The following is a 19,172-nucleotide window of genomic DNA, read 5'->3' as shown; positions in this document are numbered from 1 at the left end:
CAAAGCACTGACCAAAGTGGTGGAGTGGGTAAGAGTGAGGCTCAGGGGCCAGACCTCCTGGGTCTGCCCCTTACTAGCTGTGGACCTGAACGTGGGCTATTAGTTCTGGCCCACATGGGCCATGGAATCTCGATGAGGCTTGGGCTGTGAGAAAATACACGTGAAGTATGTGTATGCTGCAGCCAGATGTCAGCATTATTACAAGGGGATGCCTTTCAGTACATGAAGTTGAAGGGACAGCACACTGAGTCTATCCAATTACAACGGGAACATAAAGAAGGATTTTAGATTTGTCTAAATCCCACCCTTTCACTCCACCTTCTTCAAACTTGGAAGAGAATTTATGGATCATATGCCCACAAGATAGAGCAGAGGCCGAATGAAGGAGAGAGAAAAAAGCAAATGTGGTTAAGTGGTAAATCCAGGTGAAGGATGTAGTAGTGGCTGCTGTGCTTTCTTACAATTTTTCTATGAGTTTCAAATTTTTCAAAATGAAATTGAGGAAGAAAAGTTAGGAGTCTCAAAACATCGCTACTGATTTGTTCTGAACTTAAAGGCTAGGAAATGTTAAGGGAAAATAAAAACTCAACCTGTTAGCTCAGCTGGTTGGAGCGCAGTGTTATAACACCACGGTCAAGGGTTCAGATCTCCATACCGGCCAGCCACCCAAAAAACCCCACAAAAATCTCTTACTGATGTCAGCAGGTTAGTTAGAAGCTGGTCTGGACCTTCAGTTTTTGCATTCTGAAGAACAGATCTGTGTAGCACCTTCACCCCGCACAGTGCCTGTCATATAGGATACAATGACAGTTGGCAGGAAATGGTATCACAAACCATAGCCTGAAGCAGTAACACAAACGAGGAACTTCAGGCCCAGAGAGGCATGATGGAAACAGCCTGCAGTAAATCCAGGATCCAGTCCAGATCCCAGGTCCTACTTCAGCTTTCTACCAATTAGAGCAGTTGTACCTTTACAAAGCACTATCACATGTCATTCATGGGATACACCCAGAAAGTACGGTAGCCTCAAAAAGTGAGGATGTCCTTGCCCCAGACCACACCCTGGCTTCACACAACCCCTTTTCAAAACACCACAGTGCGGGGAACAGTTCACTCTTTATTTATGTCAGGCCTTAGGTCACTTGGAGCTGGTATACTTAGTGACAGCCTTGGTGCCCTCGGACACAGCATGCTTGGCCAGCTCCCCAGGCAGCAGCAGACGCACGGCCGTCTGGACTTCCCGGGAAGTCAGTGTGGTTCGGCCCGAGTACTGGGCCAGCCGGGCAGCCTCACCAGCCAGCCGTTCAAACACATCGTTCACAAACGAGTTCATGATGCTCATGGCTTTGGCAGAGATGCCGATGTCCGGGTGTACCTGGAGAAGCAGCAGGACCGCTCTGTGACCTGGGGGCTCTGCCTGCATAAGCCTCAGCTCTGCGCTAGGGACTCTAAGGAGCCAGAGGTAGGAGGCAAGGCTTTGCCTGCCCCTTTCCAGAGGCCAACATACATGGAAATAGGGATTTGTGTTTTCTTTTTACTAATGTCCAAGTTTGAAAAAAAAAAGTTTCTCTAATGCAAGAGGTTAAGTTCCTTGTGAAGCATCTATATTTAGAACAAATGGGATCAGTTACATATGCATCTTGCTTTTTTCATTTAATTCACTTGCATAGTGTTCTGTGGTATGGCAGAGTCATAGTTCATATCACCTTTCCTCTCTCAATGGATATTTAGGTTGGTTTTTGTTTGTTTTGCTATTAGACTGTGCTATGGTAAATATATATATTTTAGCCTTACCTGAACATAATGAAGGTTAGTTATTCCTAGAGGTGAAGTTCCTAGAGGTGGAACTGCAGGGTCAAAGGGTTTGTGTGCTTAACTTAGTAGACAGTTACCAAGTTACTCTCCAGTGAGCACATCTATGTGACACAATCACAGCACCAGACTAGGCAGTAGGAGACCCGTGTTCTGCAGCTACACTGTGAACCACTATGACCTTGAATAAGGCACTTTCTTTTGGGTCTGTTTCTTCTTCCATCACACAAGCTTTTGAACTAGGTGACCCAATGACAGTCCTAAAATGCGAGTAGGAATACCTTGTTAGGTGTGAAGTGGGAGAGAGATGACTGCCTAACCTACATTGGAGCCAACAGTGCAGACAGAGCCAGAGCCAGGATCCTGAGGCCCAGCCGCCGCTCTTCCCACCACCTCTGGTAGCCCCCACCAGCAGGAAGTCTGCAGCTGGTACAAGGCTGGTTTAGCCTCAGTCCCCTCTGTTGTTATCATACCTGTTCTTGTTAGAAGTGAGCAGCAGTGCCACCCTGGGTGAAAGGTAATGGGCTACTCTCTCAGCAGCACTCTCCTCTGCAAGTCCAAGCCTGGTCTAGCCCTTCAGTCACAATTTTTTAGCCCCAAAGTTGGGCTAAGCTACAGGGTTCAGTAATACCTGCTCCCACATTCTTCAGGACACTAGAGTCTTGTCGTCTGGTGCTTCCCTTCTGGCCCATCCACGTCAGCACCAGCCCCACCCTGTGAGATCATTCCCAGACACCCAGTTGTCAATTCACCGAAACTGCTAATGGCACTCAGACTGGAGACAGGCTCTGTCTCTGGGACCTAATCTAATCTAAGTTAGGGAGGTTGGAGAGACCCCAGGGCGGGTAGTACAGCTACCCCTGCCTCCTCCAGCCCTGGCTCTGCTGAACAAGGCAGTGGCTTTGAGGTGAGGCCAGGTTGCTTTGGATCCTTCAGACAGACTGGTTGTTGGGTACCCATTGGTGCCCAAAGGTGTTTGTCAGTGTGCTGAGTCCCAGGAGTAGCTGCTTCTCATGCATGAATAAAGGGCACCTGCAGCCCATGTTAGGGGAGAGGGATTGCAAGAAGGATGCTGGGGACTTACTCAGAGCCAGGGAAGCCCAGACACTGCCACTATCAGGTCACGTGACTCAGTTACTCCATGGAGCCTTAATGGGCCTGTTTCCTCATCTACAAGGCACGTAAACCCTAAGCCCCTCAAGTACTGAGTGCCGCTGGTCTGGAAGGCCTTCCCCAGACTCCAGCCCACACTAATTTCTCCTCTTTTCAGTCATCACCAATACTCTGTTTGCACCACAATGTGTTCAGCACCTAATCACCTTCAGCCTAACAAAGTGTGTTCTTTCTTGTCCTTTAATTATATCCCACCTAATGTTTATATAATCATCTTGTCTGTCCAAAAGCCCTGTAAACTTCTGAATGGGGGTGGGGAGCATGCTTTAAGTGTTTCCTGCCTATCATGGTGCACAAGATTGGGTCCAACCACCTCAAGAGGGGCACGGCCTGCCAGCACTAAACCCAGGGTCCTGGCCTCCAGCCAGCACCCTTTCAAGGCACTTTGCCAGTAACCCCACATGCATGTGCTTGCTCCCCACACTCTCACCTGCTTCAGCACCTTGTAGATATACATCGAGTAGGTTTCCTTGCGCTGGCAACGCTTTTTAGACTTGTTCCCAGAACTGCGGCCTCTGTGGCCCCTGGATGGCGGCGGCTGCTGCTGCTGCTGCGGCCCACGCTCTGTGTTCATCCTCCTGCTCCTCGGAACAGCCCCTTCCCACCCCTTGGAGCCACTTTTTGAAGTCAGCTGCCCCTCCAGGTGTGGCTGGGGGTGAGCACCTGGGATAGAGGGGTGGGAGGGGAGGAGCTCAGCTCAACCCTACTCAGAAAATGCTCTGGGTTAACCTTTAGAGAGATTAATTGCTCCCTCCTTTTCTCCCAAGTAATTTCCTGCCTCCGAATTAAAACACATTCACCAAGGTCGGCCTGTGGCTCACGTGGGAGTGTGTGGTGCTGATAACACCAAGGCCACGGGTTCGGATCCCTATATAGGAATGGCCGGTTATCTCACTTGGGAGAGCGTGGTGCTGACAACACCAAGTCAAGGGTTAAGATCCCCTTACCGGTCGTCTTTAAAAAAAAAAAGAAAGAAAGAAACACTTACCAGACTCCCTTCCTCACCCAACCATCTCCCAATGTATTTACATACTTAATTTCACACAACTCCAGACCACCCACCTGAAATCACTGAGCACCCGCAGTCCTCAGCATGGCTGAGTGCTGGGGGGTTCCAGGAGGACCACAGGGTCCCTCCCCAAGAGAGCCCAACAGTAGAGCTGAAGAGATAAGACTGGTCCATGTTAAACAATTAGAGAAGAGTAATAGGACTAAATTTAGGGTGTGGTACCCATAGTAAGGAGGGCCAGAGTAGCCAGAAGCTACTCTAAATGGGGACTGGAAGCTTGTCTTGTGGAATGAGTGCGACTGAACTGGGAAGAATGGGGAAGAAAAACATATAAAAAGCAGAGTGGAGTCAGTGGGTACACAGTAGAGGCTTGCACTGAAAGCTGAAGATGGAGCAAAAGGCTGGGCCTGGACGAGGTGCTGACATCAGGAAAGCACCCCAGGCTGGGAAGAGTCTGATGGGAGGGTGTTTAGGAAGCCAGCAGCAGAGAAACAATGGATGCTCTCCATGAAGCAGACGTGGGGTCCTTGCGGAAGTTAGCTGCAAAGGGAAAAGGCCATTGTGAAGTGGGCAGTTAATTGTCTCACTTAGCACCTATGTGTGAACAAATATTTCAGGTCCTTGAACGCTGTGATTAAAAAACCTTGGAGCAACATGAAAAGTACAGGCTTGGGGGAAAGGAAAACAGGATATTCCAAATGGGGCAGGGCTTGTAGGAAGCGTACCAGAGACAAGAATCACCCGCCAGTGTGAGAGCCAGCAGCTCCCACCTCATCAGGCTCACCTTTCCACCTGGTTTTCAACATCTGGCTACACTGTACTTTTAAGGTTTTATGAGGGCTAGCAGGGCATTTTTTAACCCAAAATAAGGCACTGCTAATCTTAGAAATACATACAAGTATTTATAAATTACATATTTTTATATAATGTAGATAAAAATAAATTCATATATCTTTTTATCCTCTATTTTTGGTGGCTGGCCAGTACAGGGGTCTGAACCCCTCACTTGGTGTTGTAACACTGTGCTCTGACCAATCGAGCTAACTGGCCAGCCTAAAATATTGTTATATGAGAGGAGTTGTATTTTGTTAAATTCGTAAGCATTCTTAAAATGATTAAGATTGGCTTTTCTTTTTTTTTTTTTTGTTGGACAAATAAGCTGACTAAACTACTTTCTGTCCTCCAGTTTCTGAAGACCTCTGGTCCCTTAGCACCTCAGATACAGCGCCCTGGAGATCCCAACAGACTTTACCTGGGGTTCTTAATTATACTCAGGGACTTCCTTGGCTGTAGTTCTCATCTCTCACTGTTCCCATTATCCCAGCAGCTCCCTCTCCGGATGCCATTCTCCCCTGAACCGAGGCTCTGGATACTTAGGATGGACTGCCTGAGCACCTCCGCTCCAGGGCGTGCTGGGGCGGGCGGGCGGAGCAGAGGACTCCTGGCAGTGTCAGCTGCTGCTTCTCAGGGGATGCTCTCATTCCCCCTGCAGGGGGCGGCTCTGAGACTTCACAGCCATCTGAGAAGACCTTAAGCATCTGTCAAACTAGAGCACCAATCCCACCTTTCTGGACAGCTACTCAGGAATAGCTACTCACTGCTATGTCCCTCCCTTTTGAATATTTGTCACCTACAATCTAAATCACACCTGAGCATCTGATTTATGTCCTTCCTATGTCTTGTTCTCTAGTCTTGTTTGCTTCCCACTAGATCATGAGCTCCTTGGGGGTTAAGACACCATCTGGGACTGCCCCCACCCCCACAGTCTTAGATGTACTGTAACAAGTACAGGAAAATTATGGCTGTATGTTTTTCCAGAGATGGCTGCTGAGGTTCCAGAGGTGGAGGGATGAATTCACACAGGTAAGGATGGCCACTGGTGTGCCTGGAGGTACAAAGGCTAGAAGTGCTATTCAAATTCAAAAGAACCAGACTGGCTGGAATTAGTGCTGATGAAAATTAAGGCTGTGGACAGGTAATACAATAAAATTTCCTGTATCTCATCAGGAAAAGTAGTTGACAACACAGACTCCTGACTATTCTGCATCTCTCCCATTCCACCAAACAGAATCAATAGGTCTGGAGATCAGGAATCTGCATTTTAAACAAGTGCCCAAGTTTTGTAGTGCAGCTGGCAGCAGGAGAGCCTCAGATCACACTGTGAAAACATGCTCTAGGACAGTAGTTCTCAAATTGCAGTCCCCAGAGCAGCCACATCAGCATCACCTGGGAACTGGTTAGAAATGTTAATGTTCTTGGTCTCATCCCAGACCTACTGAACCAGAAACTCTGAGGTGAGACCTAGTGATTTGTGATCTGATGAGTCCTCCAGGTGACTCTGATCCACAAAGTTTGTGAACCACGTGTATAAGAAAAGGCACAATTTCAAATCAGCAGAAGGGAGAAAGTTCTTCCAGCTCCTATGGACAAGTCTTCAGTCCCCATCTATTCCACTGCCTCTGGCCCCAGCTCTTGCTGAGGGGAAGTGCGTGTTGGCACTCTGCAGGGAGGAGGGGAAGGCCCCAGAGACCTGAGAAGGAAAGTAGGGACCATGGCTTCCTCTTTCTTTATTGGACACTTTGTAGATGTCACGCAGGTCTAAAAGTTACACTGTTAAATAATTATTTAAAAACTGACCAGGACTAAGGCCCTGATCCAGAGCTCCAAATCAGAAGCAAAAAGGAAGGGTGGTGGTGGGCTGGGGGTTATTCCTCCAACATCACCAAAACCCAGAAAACGAGGATCCTAAGCTCCTTCACAGGCCAAATCCAGCGCTTGGGCCCTTGGGCTAACCCTCAAGTGCCTCTGGCTGCATCACTCTCAGGGTAAAGTAGCCAGCGAGGGGTTGGAGGAAACAGCCAGCTGAATCCAGACATGGACAAATGTAACTGGAAGGACAGGAAATGGACAGGTACTGTCCAGCTGTAGATAACAGAGTGCAGCAGGTAGAGGGGCAGGGGAGAGGCTGGGGGAGCAGTATTGCAGCAATGCAGGAGTGTAGCCCCAGGGTCCTGTCCTGAGTGGCTGGCCAGGGTAGCAGATGTCAGTCCCCAGATGGAGCTCCTGACCCAAGTCTGGGCAGAGGGCTCACACATTGTGGGTCCTCTTGGTGAGCTGGGGCTCCTCATCTACCAGCTTGGACTTGAGGTGCTCCTTGTAGGCCAGGATGTCTCCAGGCCACTTGGTGATTGTCTGCTTCTCACAGACCCAAATTTCCTGTGCAACCTAGAAAACAAATCCTAGACTTAATCCTGGCTAGTCACTTTCCCCACCCCTGTCCAGCAGACTGTTTGTTCTGAGGGGCTTCTAGGAAGAAAGCTCCACAATCTCCTCCGTTCCCCCTCTCAACCCCCAACCCCCAACCAGCTCACTGTTGCACCACCTCAAAATTCTTTGGGATGGTCTAACCCATGGGTACCATAACCAGGTTCTGGCAACTTCCAAGCCAGGAACTACAGTGTCACCCCTACTGTCAGTTCCCTTGCAGGGTCTCAATCTGTTTACAGGCTTCACACTCAGCTTCCTTTTCTCCACCCCCAACTTCTCCAAAGCTTCAGAGACATGACCAGCAGCTTCTTCCCCAATGATTGATGGAAGCCCTCAGTCTCATCCAAATCCTTCTTAGTAGAATGCTATTTTTGGACTGAAGCATCTTGGGACAGTAGTAAAAAAAGGACCCTGTTCTCTACCCAACTCTCTCCCCCATCTGGGCCAACAATGCCAAATTGGCTAACATCCCCAAATAGTTAAGGCTTTCTAAGTAGCCCCAAAGAGCTATAAGATCCTGTCCTCACCACTTGTCTAAACCCTGAGCCCGTTCCCTGAATTCAGTAAACATGCATTCTGCGCTGTCCCTCTGTGTGCCTCTAATGAGCTCCACCCCACCTTCTCCTAGATGCACTCTGCTGTGCCTCCCTCCCCACCTGGCCTCACCTGCTGAATGAGTCTGAAGTCATGGCTGACCAGCATCATCCCACCCTCAAACTCATTGATGGCATCTGCCAGTGCGTCAATGGTCTCAATGTCCAGATGATTGGTGGGCTCGTCCAGGAAGAGCATGTGGGGGTTCTGCCAGGCCAGCCAGGCCAGACACACTCGGCACTTCTGCCCGTCCGACAGGTTCCGGATTGGACTCACCTAAGTGGAACCATGACATACACAGCACGACTCATCTCTCTCCCCATCTCTCCCTGTTTTCTCCATTAGTATCACTGCCATTTTACAAAAAGTGAGGCTCAGAAAGACCCAAGATCACAAAGCAAGATAGTAGCATGGCCTCGCATCTCGAGGCCTGAGAGGGACACATCTGTAAACCTAAAGCCCTTGCCATTACTGAGCCCATACCTCTCAATCTCTTGGCACTTAAATCTCAACGAACCAGAGCAATCCATGGGGATCCTCAGTTCCAGATGTGAATTCAGGAATTTGTTTTCTAGACTGCAAGCCCCCTTGCCCTCAAGCACTATGGTGCAAGGGCATGTGAGAGACTGGTGCACTATCCTTGCCCTCCTGGATGATGAAACCCAAATGCTCCATGACGTAACAAACTGGAGTAAAGGAAAGGTACTGGGCTGTCTTAGGAGCTGGAATCTAATGGAAGAGACTCTGGGATCGCTTCCAAACCTGGGTTGCCAGGACCCAGTGTCCCCTGGCCCACCCAGCCATGGTCTTCTGGCTATCTGGGATTCTTCCCATGACCTCCTCTATTGACCTGTTGTTTCCCGGTGAGACCGTATCGCCCAATGATCTTCCTCATTTCTTCCTTCTCCTTGATCTCTGGGTAGCACTTCATCATGTACTCCAAAGGCGAGAGATCTAAGTCTAGCTGCTCCTGTAAATGCTGCAGGAAAAATGGAAGCCACCCAGGTGTGACTGGTATCGTGCTTCAAAGGAGCCCCACTGGGTAATTCTGCTTCTACCCAGGCACCTGTTTAGGATTCAAGGAGAAGCAGGTAGCAGCTGACTAGGCTGGAATTCCTGGGGGAGAGGGGTGGCTGGAACTGGCCAGATGTAGCCCCATCCCACACCCTGAGCAACGGCCCCAACTCAAGCCTGTACCTGATGGTAACGCCCTATCTTGACATGGGAGTGTTTCCGGATCATCCCATCTGTGGGTAGTAGCTAGGAAGAAAAGAGTAGTGAGTGAAACCATACGCACGAGAAAAAAGGAAACCCGGTAAGAAGCAGACACAGACCGAGGGGGCAAACACACGTGTTCACCCCAAACAAGACGCACACGACTTCCTATGCAAAACTTACATCACCAACTAACAGACAACTATTCTGCCACTCTAAAAATCTTTAGGAAGATATACTGAAACAGATTTCTCAAGACAGGCAAAGATACAATTTATTAAGTAGTTATGAAGTGTCTACTATAGAACGCACTATATGCATAACAAAGGACTTGGATGTAAGTACAACAAACATTTTCTGGACTAAAAACCTATCTCTAAATGCACAGATGTTCTTATAAGAGGGTACTTCTAAAGGCTCATGGAAAAATAGAATTAAAAGATATACAAATCTTTCCATGAACTTTTTGAAGATGCCTCATATTCTAAATGCTCTGATTGAAACAGAAAAATGCCTGAGACACATGCATGTATTCATACACACACACTCACACTTTCACACACAGACTAGAGAGACCAACCCCAAGCCTCAGCACTGCCCATCCATAACATTCCCTCTTTCTCCCACCTGCCCCCACCTGCTCCAGATGGCTCGCTTGCCACCAGGGTGCTTAGGCCCTCCAAGAGTAGTTACCCCTGCATAAGGTCCCTCTTCCTGACACAACGTAAGTAACTCCTCTGGGAAGGAGCTATGCCCACCTTGGCTCCTTACCTCTCCAGTTAGCAGCTTCAGAAGAGTTGATTTCCCAGCTCCATTGGGCCCTACCAGAGCTACTCGTGTGTCGAGGTCAATACCAAATTCTAGATTATTGTAGATGCAAGGCTGAGGTGGGGATAAGAGAGATGGACACAAGGTTAGAGCGCAGATCTACTCCAACTGTCAGATCAACACCGCTGAGTCCCAGTCACCAATGGAGGAGGTGGAGAGAGTGGAGGAGGGAAGCACTCTTACAGCAGACCGCAATCCACTGCCTCCACCCACCAACCCAGCAGAGCAGTTTTCCCTCCAGGTACTCAAAGAAGGGCCAGCGTGAGTCCTTGTGTGAGGCACTCTAGCTACCAAGCCTGAAAATCCCCTGCATCACATGGGTTAGCAGGTGTGTCCAGCACAGAAAGAGAGGCTCCCACCAGCCGACACTGCCCCTGTAACATGCACCCCAACCTCCCAACCAAACACAGGTGCTCACACACATGCCCTGACTTAACTTACCCCATCTTTTGTATACTTGAAGCTCACATTTTGCACCATAATGACGGGTGGGGGGATCTTGCCACACGGTGGGAAATAAAATGACAGTGTCTAGAAAGAGAAGAGGGTATTTATCAAGTTGGTTCCTTTCTTATCCACCTCACCTTAGGCCACCAATCCCCCCCAATCAGACCCCACCTTGTCGCTCACGACCCTTTCTGTCAGTCCTGATGCCATCATTTTCTGTAGTGTCTTCTCCTTGCTCTGGGCCTGCCGTGCCAATTTGGCACTGCCATGACCAAATCTAGCAATGTAGTTCTGAAAGAGACCAGAAAGGGAGCTTGGAGTGTGTGCAGGCACCAAGCAACTCATCTCCAACCCAGGATGGAAAGTGATGGATGACTTAACTTTTTCCTGACTGCCTGCAGCACCTCCAACCTCCCGAAATGCCCTCATCCACTTCCCCTGCTTGATCCAGATGGGACATCATGGGCCTGGCCCTGCAGTCTCCCTACCTTCATGTGCGCAATCTGATCTTGCTCCCAGTGAAACCTCTTCATTTGGTTCTCCTCCAGCTCCAGCCGGGTCTTCACATACTGATCATAATTACCCTGCAGGGAAATGCGCCGGGCAAGTCGGGCAGCTTTAACCTGGGTTTCGGTCGTGGGTTCTCAATCAGAGTTTAGGGGGATGAGGGATGGCACTGACTCAGCCCTGGTTCTAAGACTGTGCAGTAAGAAAAGAGGAAGTGCATTACAGCGGCATGTCCTAACCTAGAATTTGAGGTCCTTTCAATTCTGTGGCTCCTGCTCAGCCCAGCCAGTGACAGGCTCCAGATCAAGTCTTTAGCTTAGAAAGGCACCCATGGCCTTGGGACAACCATGGTCATACAGACCTCATGAAGCTCAGAGCCTTCCAGCACCACCACCTACCATTCCCCATCCCTAAAGGCTGAAGCCCCATGCAGACTTCACTAGCTGTCCCCAGGAGGGAAAACAGATCGATCAGATTTAAGGCCTGACAAACCCTGCACAATTGAACTGCCATGGTTTCTATCTGCAAAAAAAATGGCCTCTAGCTAAATTTCCATCAACAAGAGCCTAACAAGTAAGTTGCAGGAAATCCACATACTGAAAGACTATGCAGTCACTGAAAAGAATAAGATTGATTTATACATACTCGTATGGAAAGCAGTCCAAGATATATTAAATTTAAAAAGCAAACTACAGAAGAGAATGATTATTAAGGTTACAACTGTATAAAGAGAAAAGGACATATGTATATATGAAATTTTCTACAAATGCTCAGAAATACAAAGGAAATATCTGGAAGACCCTGTAAGAAACTATTAATATTCCTATGGTGAGTATAACTATGAATGAAGAGTACTTCTACTTTTCATTTGTTATACATTTTTTGAAATATAAAAAATGAAAAGGCAAGGCACAACAGTGGACCATTCAGCTCCTGACCCCTATTCTTCTGTGGTCACGGAAGGAGGGGTAAATGTGGTGACAGTCCCGAAGCAGAGTTCAGGAGCTATTCAAGAAGGCTGAGGGGAGCAGGGCCTGCCTGGGAACCATGAAAAGTCAACTGTTTTGCCATAAGGCGAACATACACTATACGCACAGGCTGCCCACCCATGGCCTATGGCCTGAAAGCAATGACTTTGGGACTAAAATAAAATAGGCTGCAGGACTCCTTTGTCTACATCTTTTTATAGCAACAGGTAGAAAAGAGCTGCTAAGTCTGCTTTTTTTTTAAAGGAAAATGTTAGAGATTACCACAGAAAAAGTTGAGAGACCCACTCACCGTATAATACTTTAGTTTCTTGTTGTGCATGTGAATGATGTTGGTACAGACACCATTCAGAAAATCCTGGGAATGGGAGACAAGGACCAGGATGCGCTTAAAACTGCAAAGCCAAAGAGAACCAATCAGGCAGGTGCTCAAAAATGGGAGACAGCTGACAACAGGTGAGCTGAGAGTCAGGCCCAGAAAACCTTCACCCTTTCCCATCCTTACACCTAAGCACCCCTTATATGTACTGTCCAATTCCCGGCTGTCAGCAAGCACCTAAGCTACCACTACACAGTCAATCTGTGCAGGGTATTTTGAAGCCTTTCAAAGTATGATGAGACAGCCTGAGTTTCCTCAATCTTCTGTTCTAATTTTCAACAGAATGGAGTGGAGATGACAGTAACAGTGATGGTAAAAAGAAAAATGTATGGACACAAATATATCCATAAATATACCCAAAACTGGGAGCGAAGAACTGGAACAGATGCACTAAAAACCACAATACTTTTCTTTTTGAAAGAAGGTACTAAATCACTGTACCAATAGAAGCCTTTTTTTTAAGTTGGTACGACTTTATTCAGTTCTTTAGTCACAAAACGACCATGGCCATATTGGCTATTTTTCCCTTTGTCACTACATCATGATCTTAGATGGGAGACTCCCTTTATATGATGTGTATAAAAACAGTTAAGACAAAAAATTGTCTATAATAAAGATGTATTTCAAATATGGGAAAAACCAAAAGGTCTAAGAAAAAAGAATCATCCATTTCAGACTAAACAAAAACAAAAAGGCCAGCGCTAAAGGTGCTTATCACTTTTCAGTCTGGCCTTCACTTTGGCCTTACTTCACTTTTTGACTGCTCTAATATCAGGGCAGCCTGGGGGGCATCCACTTTCTTTGGACTCTGCTTGACTCCCCCTTCGAGACCTGCCCACTCCCATCTCCCACCCACTCCCCTTACGTTTTCAGTTCTTCTTCCAACCACACACAAGCATCTAGGTCCAGGTGGTTGGTGGGCTCATCCAGGAGCAACATGAAGGGCCGAATAAAGAGGGCTCTGAAGGACAAGAAAGGAGACAGAAGCCCCTCAGGATAAGGTTACATGGGAGAGGACCAACTTGCCTGCTACATGCAATTCTGGTCAGGCCTGGCTTGAGTCCTGAAATCAATTCTAGGTTCTACACCCTAGGGGAAAGGGGAGAATGAAGAGAAAAAACAGAGATGAAGAGCAGAGGTTAAAGAGTAGAAAAGAGGGCTCAGGAGCACAGAACTGTATTCTGGAGATAAGGCTGTAAAAGTCCTTATGAGTCTGCGAGCCTTGTACATTGAGGTTGATGACCATGAAGAAGACAAAAGGACACAGAGGAAATAAATTACTACAGCAAAAAGTATTCAGGTTAGAACTATCTGGTGGGGTTGCCAGACTCTAGCAAGGAATCCAAAGAATGTTCTTCTCTTAAACTAGAACTTCAAGATGAGAGGAGCAAGGGGATAGGATCTAAGGCCCTAGTTCCCAAATCTGCAGTTTCCACACCATGGGAACTCGTCAGAAGTAAGATCTCTGGGCACTAAACTCCAGCATTCTGACTGCATAGATCTTAAGAAGAGGATGGGAAACCTATGTTTTAAAGAGCTTCCTAGGTGATCCAGAGGTAGCTAATCCTTGTTAACACATGAAACCACTGCTCTCATGTTCTAAGGCACACACAGGCACTTTCTAGAGCAGTGGATCAAGCCTCAATAATTCACTTGACAGAGGATGGTGGGGTAAGGAATTACTTATTTTTCTAGAGACTCGGGATCACTGAAGGAATGCTAGTCTACAAAAATTTGCTGTGGGTCAGGCCACAAGAGGATAAGACCAGATATCATAATAGCTATCTAATATTTTATCTTTATAACATGAACTAGCAGGACTGAAGCATAAAAAACAGTGGGAGGGGAGTCAGGAAAGAAAGAAACAGATCTAACTCCACCACTTTACCCTGAGGGATAGGGAGCGATGGGGTAGTGAAGGATGGAGGGACTCACCTGGCAAGGGCAACCCTCATCCTCCAGCCCCCACTGAAGTCTTTTAGCTTCTTGCGCTGCATAGCAGGTGTGAAACCCAGTCCGTGCAAGATCCGTGAGGCCCTCATCTCCGCCTTGTCGGCATCCAACTCCTCCAGGCGCTCATAGAGCTCCATGAGCTTCTCACACTCCGCTGTGGGCAGTGCGTGGCCGTGAGGCTCCCTGGGCTTTCCTGGGAGGAAGCCCACCCCCGCCCCTGGGTCTGGAGCCCTACCGTCCTCGTGAGCCAGCCTCTCAGCTTCTCTCTCCAGCATGGCTCGCTCTGTGTCGACCTCCATCACACACTGCAAGGGTGTCTTGTCACTAGGGGGCATCTCACGAGTCAGATGGTAGATGTCAATGTGCTCAGGGATGGGCACTTCACGTTTCCCGATAGCAGAGAGCAGCATGGACTTTCCTGAGAGAAGACACTTGGTACAATGAATTCCCCTGTCGTTCCTCCACCTGTTCCTCCACTCCAGCCAAACCAGGACCTCATCAATTCTTTTCGTACCTTCCTTCCCTTTATTCATTTAAATCCAGTTACCCCCTACCCTTCCAACTTTCCTCCAATTCTTGTCCCAACCCTCCTCTGTAAAGTCTTTTTCATTTACAATAGCCTCGCACACTGCTGCCACCCACCCCCACCAAGTTCTCCAGCACCTACTGTCTGGAACTACTCGTGTACTACTTACCATATACTACTCTGTATTGCTGCTTCCTTTTCCCTTGTCTCCCACCCATATTGTAAACACCTTGCTTTGTACACAGCTGGTGCTAAATAAATACTTGCTGAGTGACAGATGAGCCAAGGAGCGATACCTCCCACCTCGCCTTCCAAGGGCCTCACCAATTCCATTTAAGCCAATGAGGCCATAACGACGGCCTGAGTTTAATTCCAGTTTGGTGTCACTGAGCAGTTCTTGACCATGAAAGGTGAGTGAGAGGTTGATAATGTGGACATCAGTACTGTTGGGGTGAGAGGCCAGAACGCCAGTGACAGCTCGAGCAGCAGCTTTCTTCATCTCAAAGTCCTCTAGCTCCTTGGTCAGCAAATCCACTTCTGGGAACAGAAAAGCAGTTTGGGAAGAGGGCTGCAAGACAGACTTAGCTCTCACACAAAGAGGCAAGTCCTGAAGGACTTGGGCTCAGAACAGGCTGAGCACACTCGGATGTTTTACAAGCTTTAAAACAGAGTGCACACTAACACAGATCTGCCCTAACACTCTGCTTCCTTGGACACCTTTTACTCTGCAACCTGTCCTTTTAATTCTAACCTCTCTTGTCCTTATCTTGTCCTCTAGTGCCCTTGTCCACCCCCATCATTCATAATTTCCTGTCCTTCGCTATTCTGGCCAGGAATAAAACTTCCCCATGGTCTGACTTTATTACACCATCTTTCTCCCAGAATTCTTATTCTACCACCCAACTTTCTCCTCTCCATCATTTTCAACTCCTCTTTTTCTGACTTCCTGTCATGATTTGCATACTAATTCTCCTTTCCTCTTCAAACATTTACTAAGTGTGTCTTCTGCAAGGCAGGTCATAAAAAAAAGTGTGACACAAGACATGGTCCGGGCACTCAAATATCAATCAAGTTAGATGAAGAAACAGAAGATACAACGTAAAAGTAACACTATAAAATAGCACAGGGGATATGGTGAATGGAAATATTATGAGATCGGGTTTGACTGGGAAAGGCTTTGCTATCCTGAACTGGGCCTTGAAAGAATCATCGTATGTAGTTAGCATAAACACTGTAGAACTTAGTGTGTAAAAAGAAATGTGACTATTCAAAGGACAATGAATAGTATGGATGGAGCACAGGGCCTGTTTAGGGAGTTTTCAAGAGGCAGGGAAGAAGGATGGGATTAGACTGCCAAGGGCCTGGAATATTCTTTATCACATGCTACCATGTCTCCTCATCCAGACTGTAAGTTATTGGAGGGCAGACTTTTTATAGCACCTCAGTGTGTAGCACCATGTCTAGCACTTGAGAAGTGCTCAATAAACATTTACAAAAATATAAACAACAGAAAGGCAGCTCTTTCCCCAGAAAAAGCCGTAAAACAATTTATAAGTTACTCTCTTGTTGGTAAAATCACTGCCCCTATGAGGACAAGGCTATAATATGGCAAATAACCTGACACACTGGCAACCATGTGTAGAAACGGTAATGAGAAAGGGGCAGAGAACTGACCTCCTTCCCACTAGACAGGGCAGCAAGACAGCTCAACAATTCCCATATTTGCTTGCCGCTGTGTATCTGAGAACCTGTGTTCAGTTTCCTTGTTTAATAACAGGGTGGCACAAACTCCAGCTGCTGGTTTGGTTTACTGTGGAAACCAAGATTCTGACTCTGATTGGGACATTTATTAAGTCTTAACAACTCTCCCAAGGAACCCAGCCCTCCCTCAATTCACCTGTGGTGTCTCTGCCATTGGCCTCCTCATTTTTCTCCTCTGCCACCTGTGGTTCTGTAACAGCATCTCCGTTTTCTTCATGTCCCTTTCTGGGCCGCTGTCGAGCTTTGGCAGCTTCCTTCTTTTTAGCTGCCTTCTTCTTGGCCAGGTCAGAGGGCATGATGATAACCACAGGGGTATGTTACTGTTTTTTTCAGGGAGCCTGAAGGAAGGCAAACAAATACCCCCAAACTCTAAACTTACTGGTAAGGCTGCCTGGGCCCCGCTCTATCCCTGTCAGGAATTTTCAAATCAAGCCTCTGATGTCCTGCTCTGTCCCTGCTTGGTCTCTGCCAACTGTCAGGGTCTCTCAAACCAATTCTGACTCTCAGCTGCTCTTCTAATCTTAGCATCTCTTTCCTCACGCTTTGTCCACCAATCCCCACGGACTGCCTCACTTTGGAAACGCTCCTTCTTCCAGGGCTTCCAGTCAAGAACCAGGTTCTGCCCTTCGGCAGAGGTTCCCGTCTCCGGTTTCCCCACAACTTGGCGCTCCCCACTCCAACCGGCCGCCTCACTCTCCCGGCTGCCGCCTCACTCTCCCGGCTTCCGCCTCGCATCCGAATCGGGCCTTCTCTCCGCCGCCCCCTCCACACACCCAGCTGTGCGGCCCAGCTTTTTCCCGGGACGAGTGCGGTGAGCCCCCGGTGAGTCCCCTCAGTCTCCACGCTCGCCACCCCCCGAACCTCCCCCACACCCACCCGTCAGCTTCTCTTCCTCGGCGCTTTCTTCTCCCTCGCAGCCCCCTCCATCCCGACCCCGTCCCTCCTTCCTATTCTCGTCCTCCCTCTCCTTCTCCGGCCGGCACCCTCCCTCGCAGCGCCCCTTCCCCCAACTCACTGGGCCTCTCCACTCGGCCTCTGTCGCAACAGAGCTGCTCCTTGGGCTCCTCCGCGTGCGGCCGGCTCACTAGCCAATCACGGCCTCGGGCGGCTCTCGGCGCGCCGTCGCGCAGATTCCTGGGAGGTGGAGTTCTCGGGTTGCGGCGGCCCAGGGGTAGGACCCGCCTCTAGAACTACTAGGTATCCCAGGGGCCTCGCGGGCCTGCGTGACGCCATCAGGATGCGCGAGGCTCGGGGAGGGGGCAGGATGAGAGTCCAAGAGCTCTCTGCCAGCAGGTCCGCATCAGGCGCTGGGAACTACAAATCCCAGATTGCTGTTCGGACAAGCGGGCTGGGCCTTCCAGGCTTTACTCCACCCCTCGAAAATCTATTGAGCTATGTGGAGTTAGAGAGTTTTGAGGTCGCGCAACCCGCTTAGCCAGCAGGATAACATTTTTTATGTTCTTGCATTTATGCCATCATACTTAACCCTCCCGACAAACTCTGAGGTGGATGTTATTACCATTTTACAGATTAGGAAACTAAGGCACAGAGCTGTTAATAAAACACTGCTGGTAGCTGGTAAGAGTGCCAGGATTTCAGGCTGAAATCTTCTGATTCCAGAACTCCAGCTGTGTAATGGCTCGGCATGGCAATGGAAAGACTAACCACTTCCTTCTCTGAATCCACCTGCACAGCAGCCAATCACATCCATGATCTATGAGTGAGATCTCGGCCCCCGAGAAAAGAGGGTGGGAGCAACCATAGAGAGGTCGGGCGGAGCGAGCGGCCGGATGCGGTCACCATAGAGACGGGTGACTGACAAGCAGCGGAAGAGGAAGCCGCGGGCCGGGCTGTGAGGTGGCAGCAGCTGCCGCCGTAGAGCCGGCGACTCGGCGGCCACTGGGGTCTGTTCCCTCTCTCCCGTCCCTGCTCCCCGCGAGGCCCGTGCGGGGCGCCTCTCCCCCTGTCGGCCCCACGCCCCCACCCCGCGCCGGGACGCCCGGGTCCCTCTTGTCCCCGCCGGCCCTGGCCCGGCTGCAGGCCTCCTCTCTGTGCGCTTGGGCGTTCGTCGTTGTCCTGCGCGGGCTGCCTCGGAAGTCACTGGTGCGGCCTTTGCCCCTGCCGACGGGCCTGAGGACGGGGTCTGTTCACCCCTCTCCGGGCAGCGACCTGAGTCCGACCCCCCGCCGCCTGTCCCGGCCCCAGCCCGCAGAACAAACCGAGCTGGACCCCTGTCCCTCCTCTGCAGCTCCGTGACGAAGCCGATTTCTTTCAGTTTGGAGACGAACGGCTGAGACTCGCTTCGGCCTTCTTTCTAGGGCTAGACTTGGTCGGTGGTCGCTGAGAGGTGGATCTGAAGCCCCCCAGCTTCTGCTCGCCTTCACAGAAGTCCTGCGTCGGCTCTAGCTGCCGCTTGTCCTCACGGCTTACTTTTGGTTTGTCTTGTTTGGTCCCCGGGGCCCTGGTCAAGCCAGACACCGAAGGGCTCGTACACAGCAAGTTTGCTGTGGTTTGCCTGCTGGCTCCTCTCAGAGGAGGGTGGGCAGCACAGTCGCTCAGCAGCCGGACTCGGGACAGAATGCCCTGCAAGATGGCTCCAGCAGCCATGGCGCCGCTCTGAGAGGCTGTCAGTGCTGAGTCACCATAGCTGTCCACCTCATCTGGGTGGGCAGAACTTGTGTGCTCTGTGCGAGGGGCTCTTGACCACTCCTGACT

At 49.3% G+C, this 19,172-nt stretch overlaps 2 protein-coding genes across 3 annotated transcripts; both read right to left on the bottom strand.

The window, feature by feature from the left end:
* Positions 1 to 1,104: 1,104 nt before the first annotated feature.
* Positions 1,105 to 3,559, bottom strand: LOC103585117 (late histone H2B.L4-like). The gene is made up of 2 exons (XM_008565997.1): positions 3,416 to 3,559; positions 1,105 to 1,375 (listed from the first exon to the last, which is right to left on the bottom strand). Exons 1-2 carry the CDS (start codon positions 3,557 to 3,559, stop codon positions 1,139 to 1,141), a joined length of 381 nt encoding a protein of 126 aa, XP_008564219.1. The 3' UTR covers positions 1,105 to 1,138.
* Positions 3,560 to 7,016: 3,457 nt separating this feature from the next.
* On the bottom strand, positions 7,017 to 17,545 carry ABCF2 (ATP-binding cassette, sub-family F (GCN20), member 2). Of its 2 annotated transcripts, none has more exons than XM_008565965.1 (15): positions 17,473 to 17,545; positions 16,594 to 16,795; positions 15,021 to 15,233; positions 14,406 to 14,588; positions 14,153 to 14,324; positions 13,083 to 13,178; positions 12,131 to 12,233; positions 10,834 to 10,929; positions 10,517 to 10,636; positions 10,340 to 10,429; positions 9,842 to 9,952; positions 9,053 to 9,115; positions 8,706 to 8,834; positions 7,928 to 8,131; positions 7,017 to 7,219 (listed from the first exon to the last, which is right to left on the bottom strand). In XM_008565965.1, the coding sequence occupies exons 2-15, from the start codon at positions 16,751 to 16,753 to the stop codon at positions 7,082 to 7,084; spliced, it is 1,878 nt and encodes a 625-aa protein (XP_008564187.1). In that variant the 5' UTR covers positions 16,754 to 16,795; positions 17,473 to 17,545; the 3' UTR covers positions 7,017 to 7,081. The 2 variants fall into 2 exon arrangements, with proteins under 2 accessions (XP_008564187.1, XP_008564186.1); XM_008565964.1 differs by lacking the exon at positions 17,473 to 17,545 and adding an exon at positions 17,334 to 17,416.
* Between the last annotated feature and the right edge of the window lie 1,627 nt (positions 17,546 to 19,172).

Source organism: Galeopterus variegatus, unplaced genomic scaffold (assembly GCF_000696425.1).
Source record: "Galeopterus variegatus unplaced genomic scaffold, G_variegatus-3.0.2 Scaffold216, whole genome shotgun sequence".
NCBI classification, from domain to species: Eukaryota; Metazoa; Chordata; class Mammalia; order Dermoptera; family Cynocephalidae; genus Galeopterus; species Galeopterus variegatus.
This window is presented reverse-complemented; position numbering and strand designations above follow the sequence as displayed.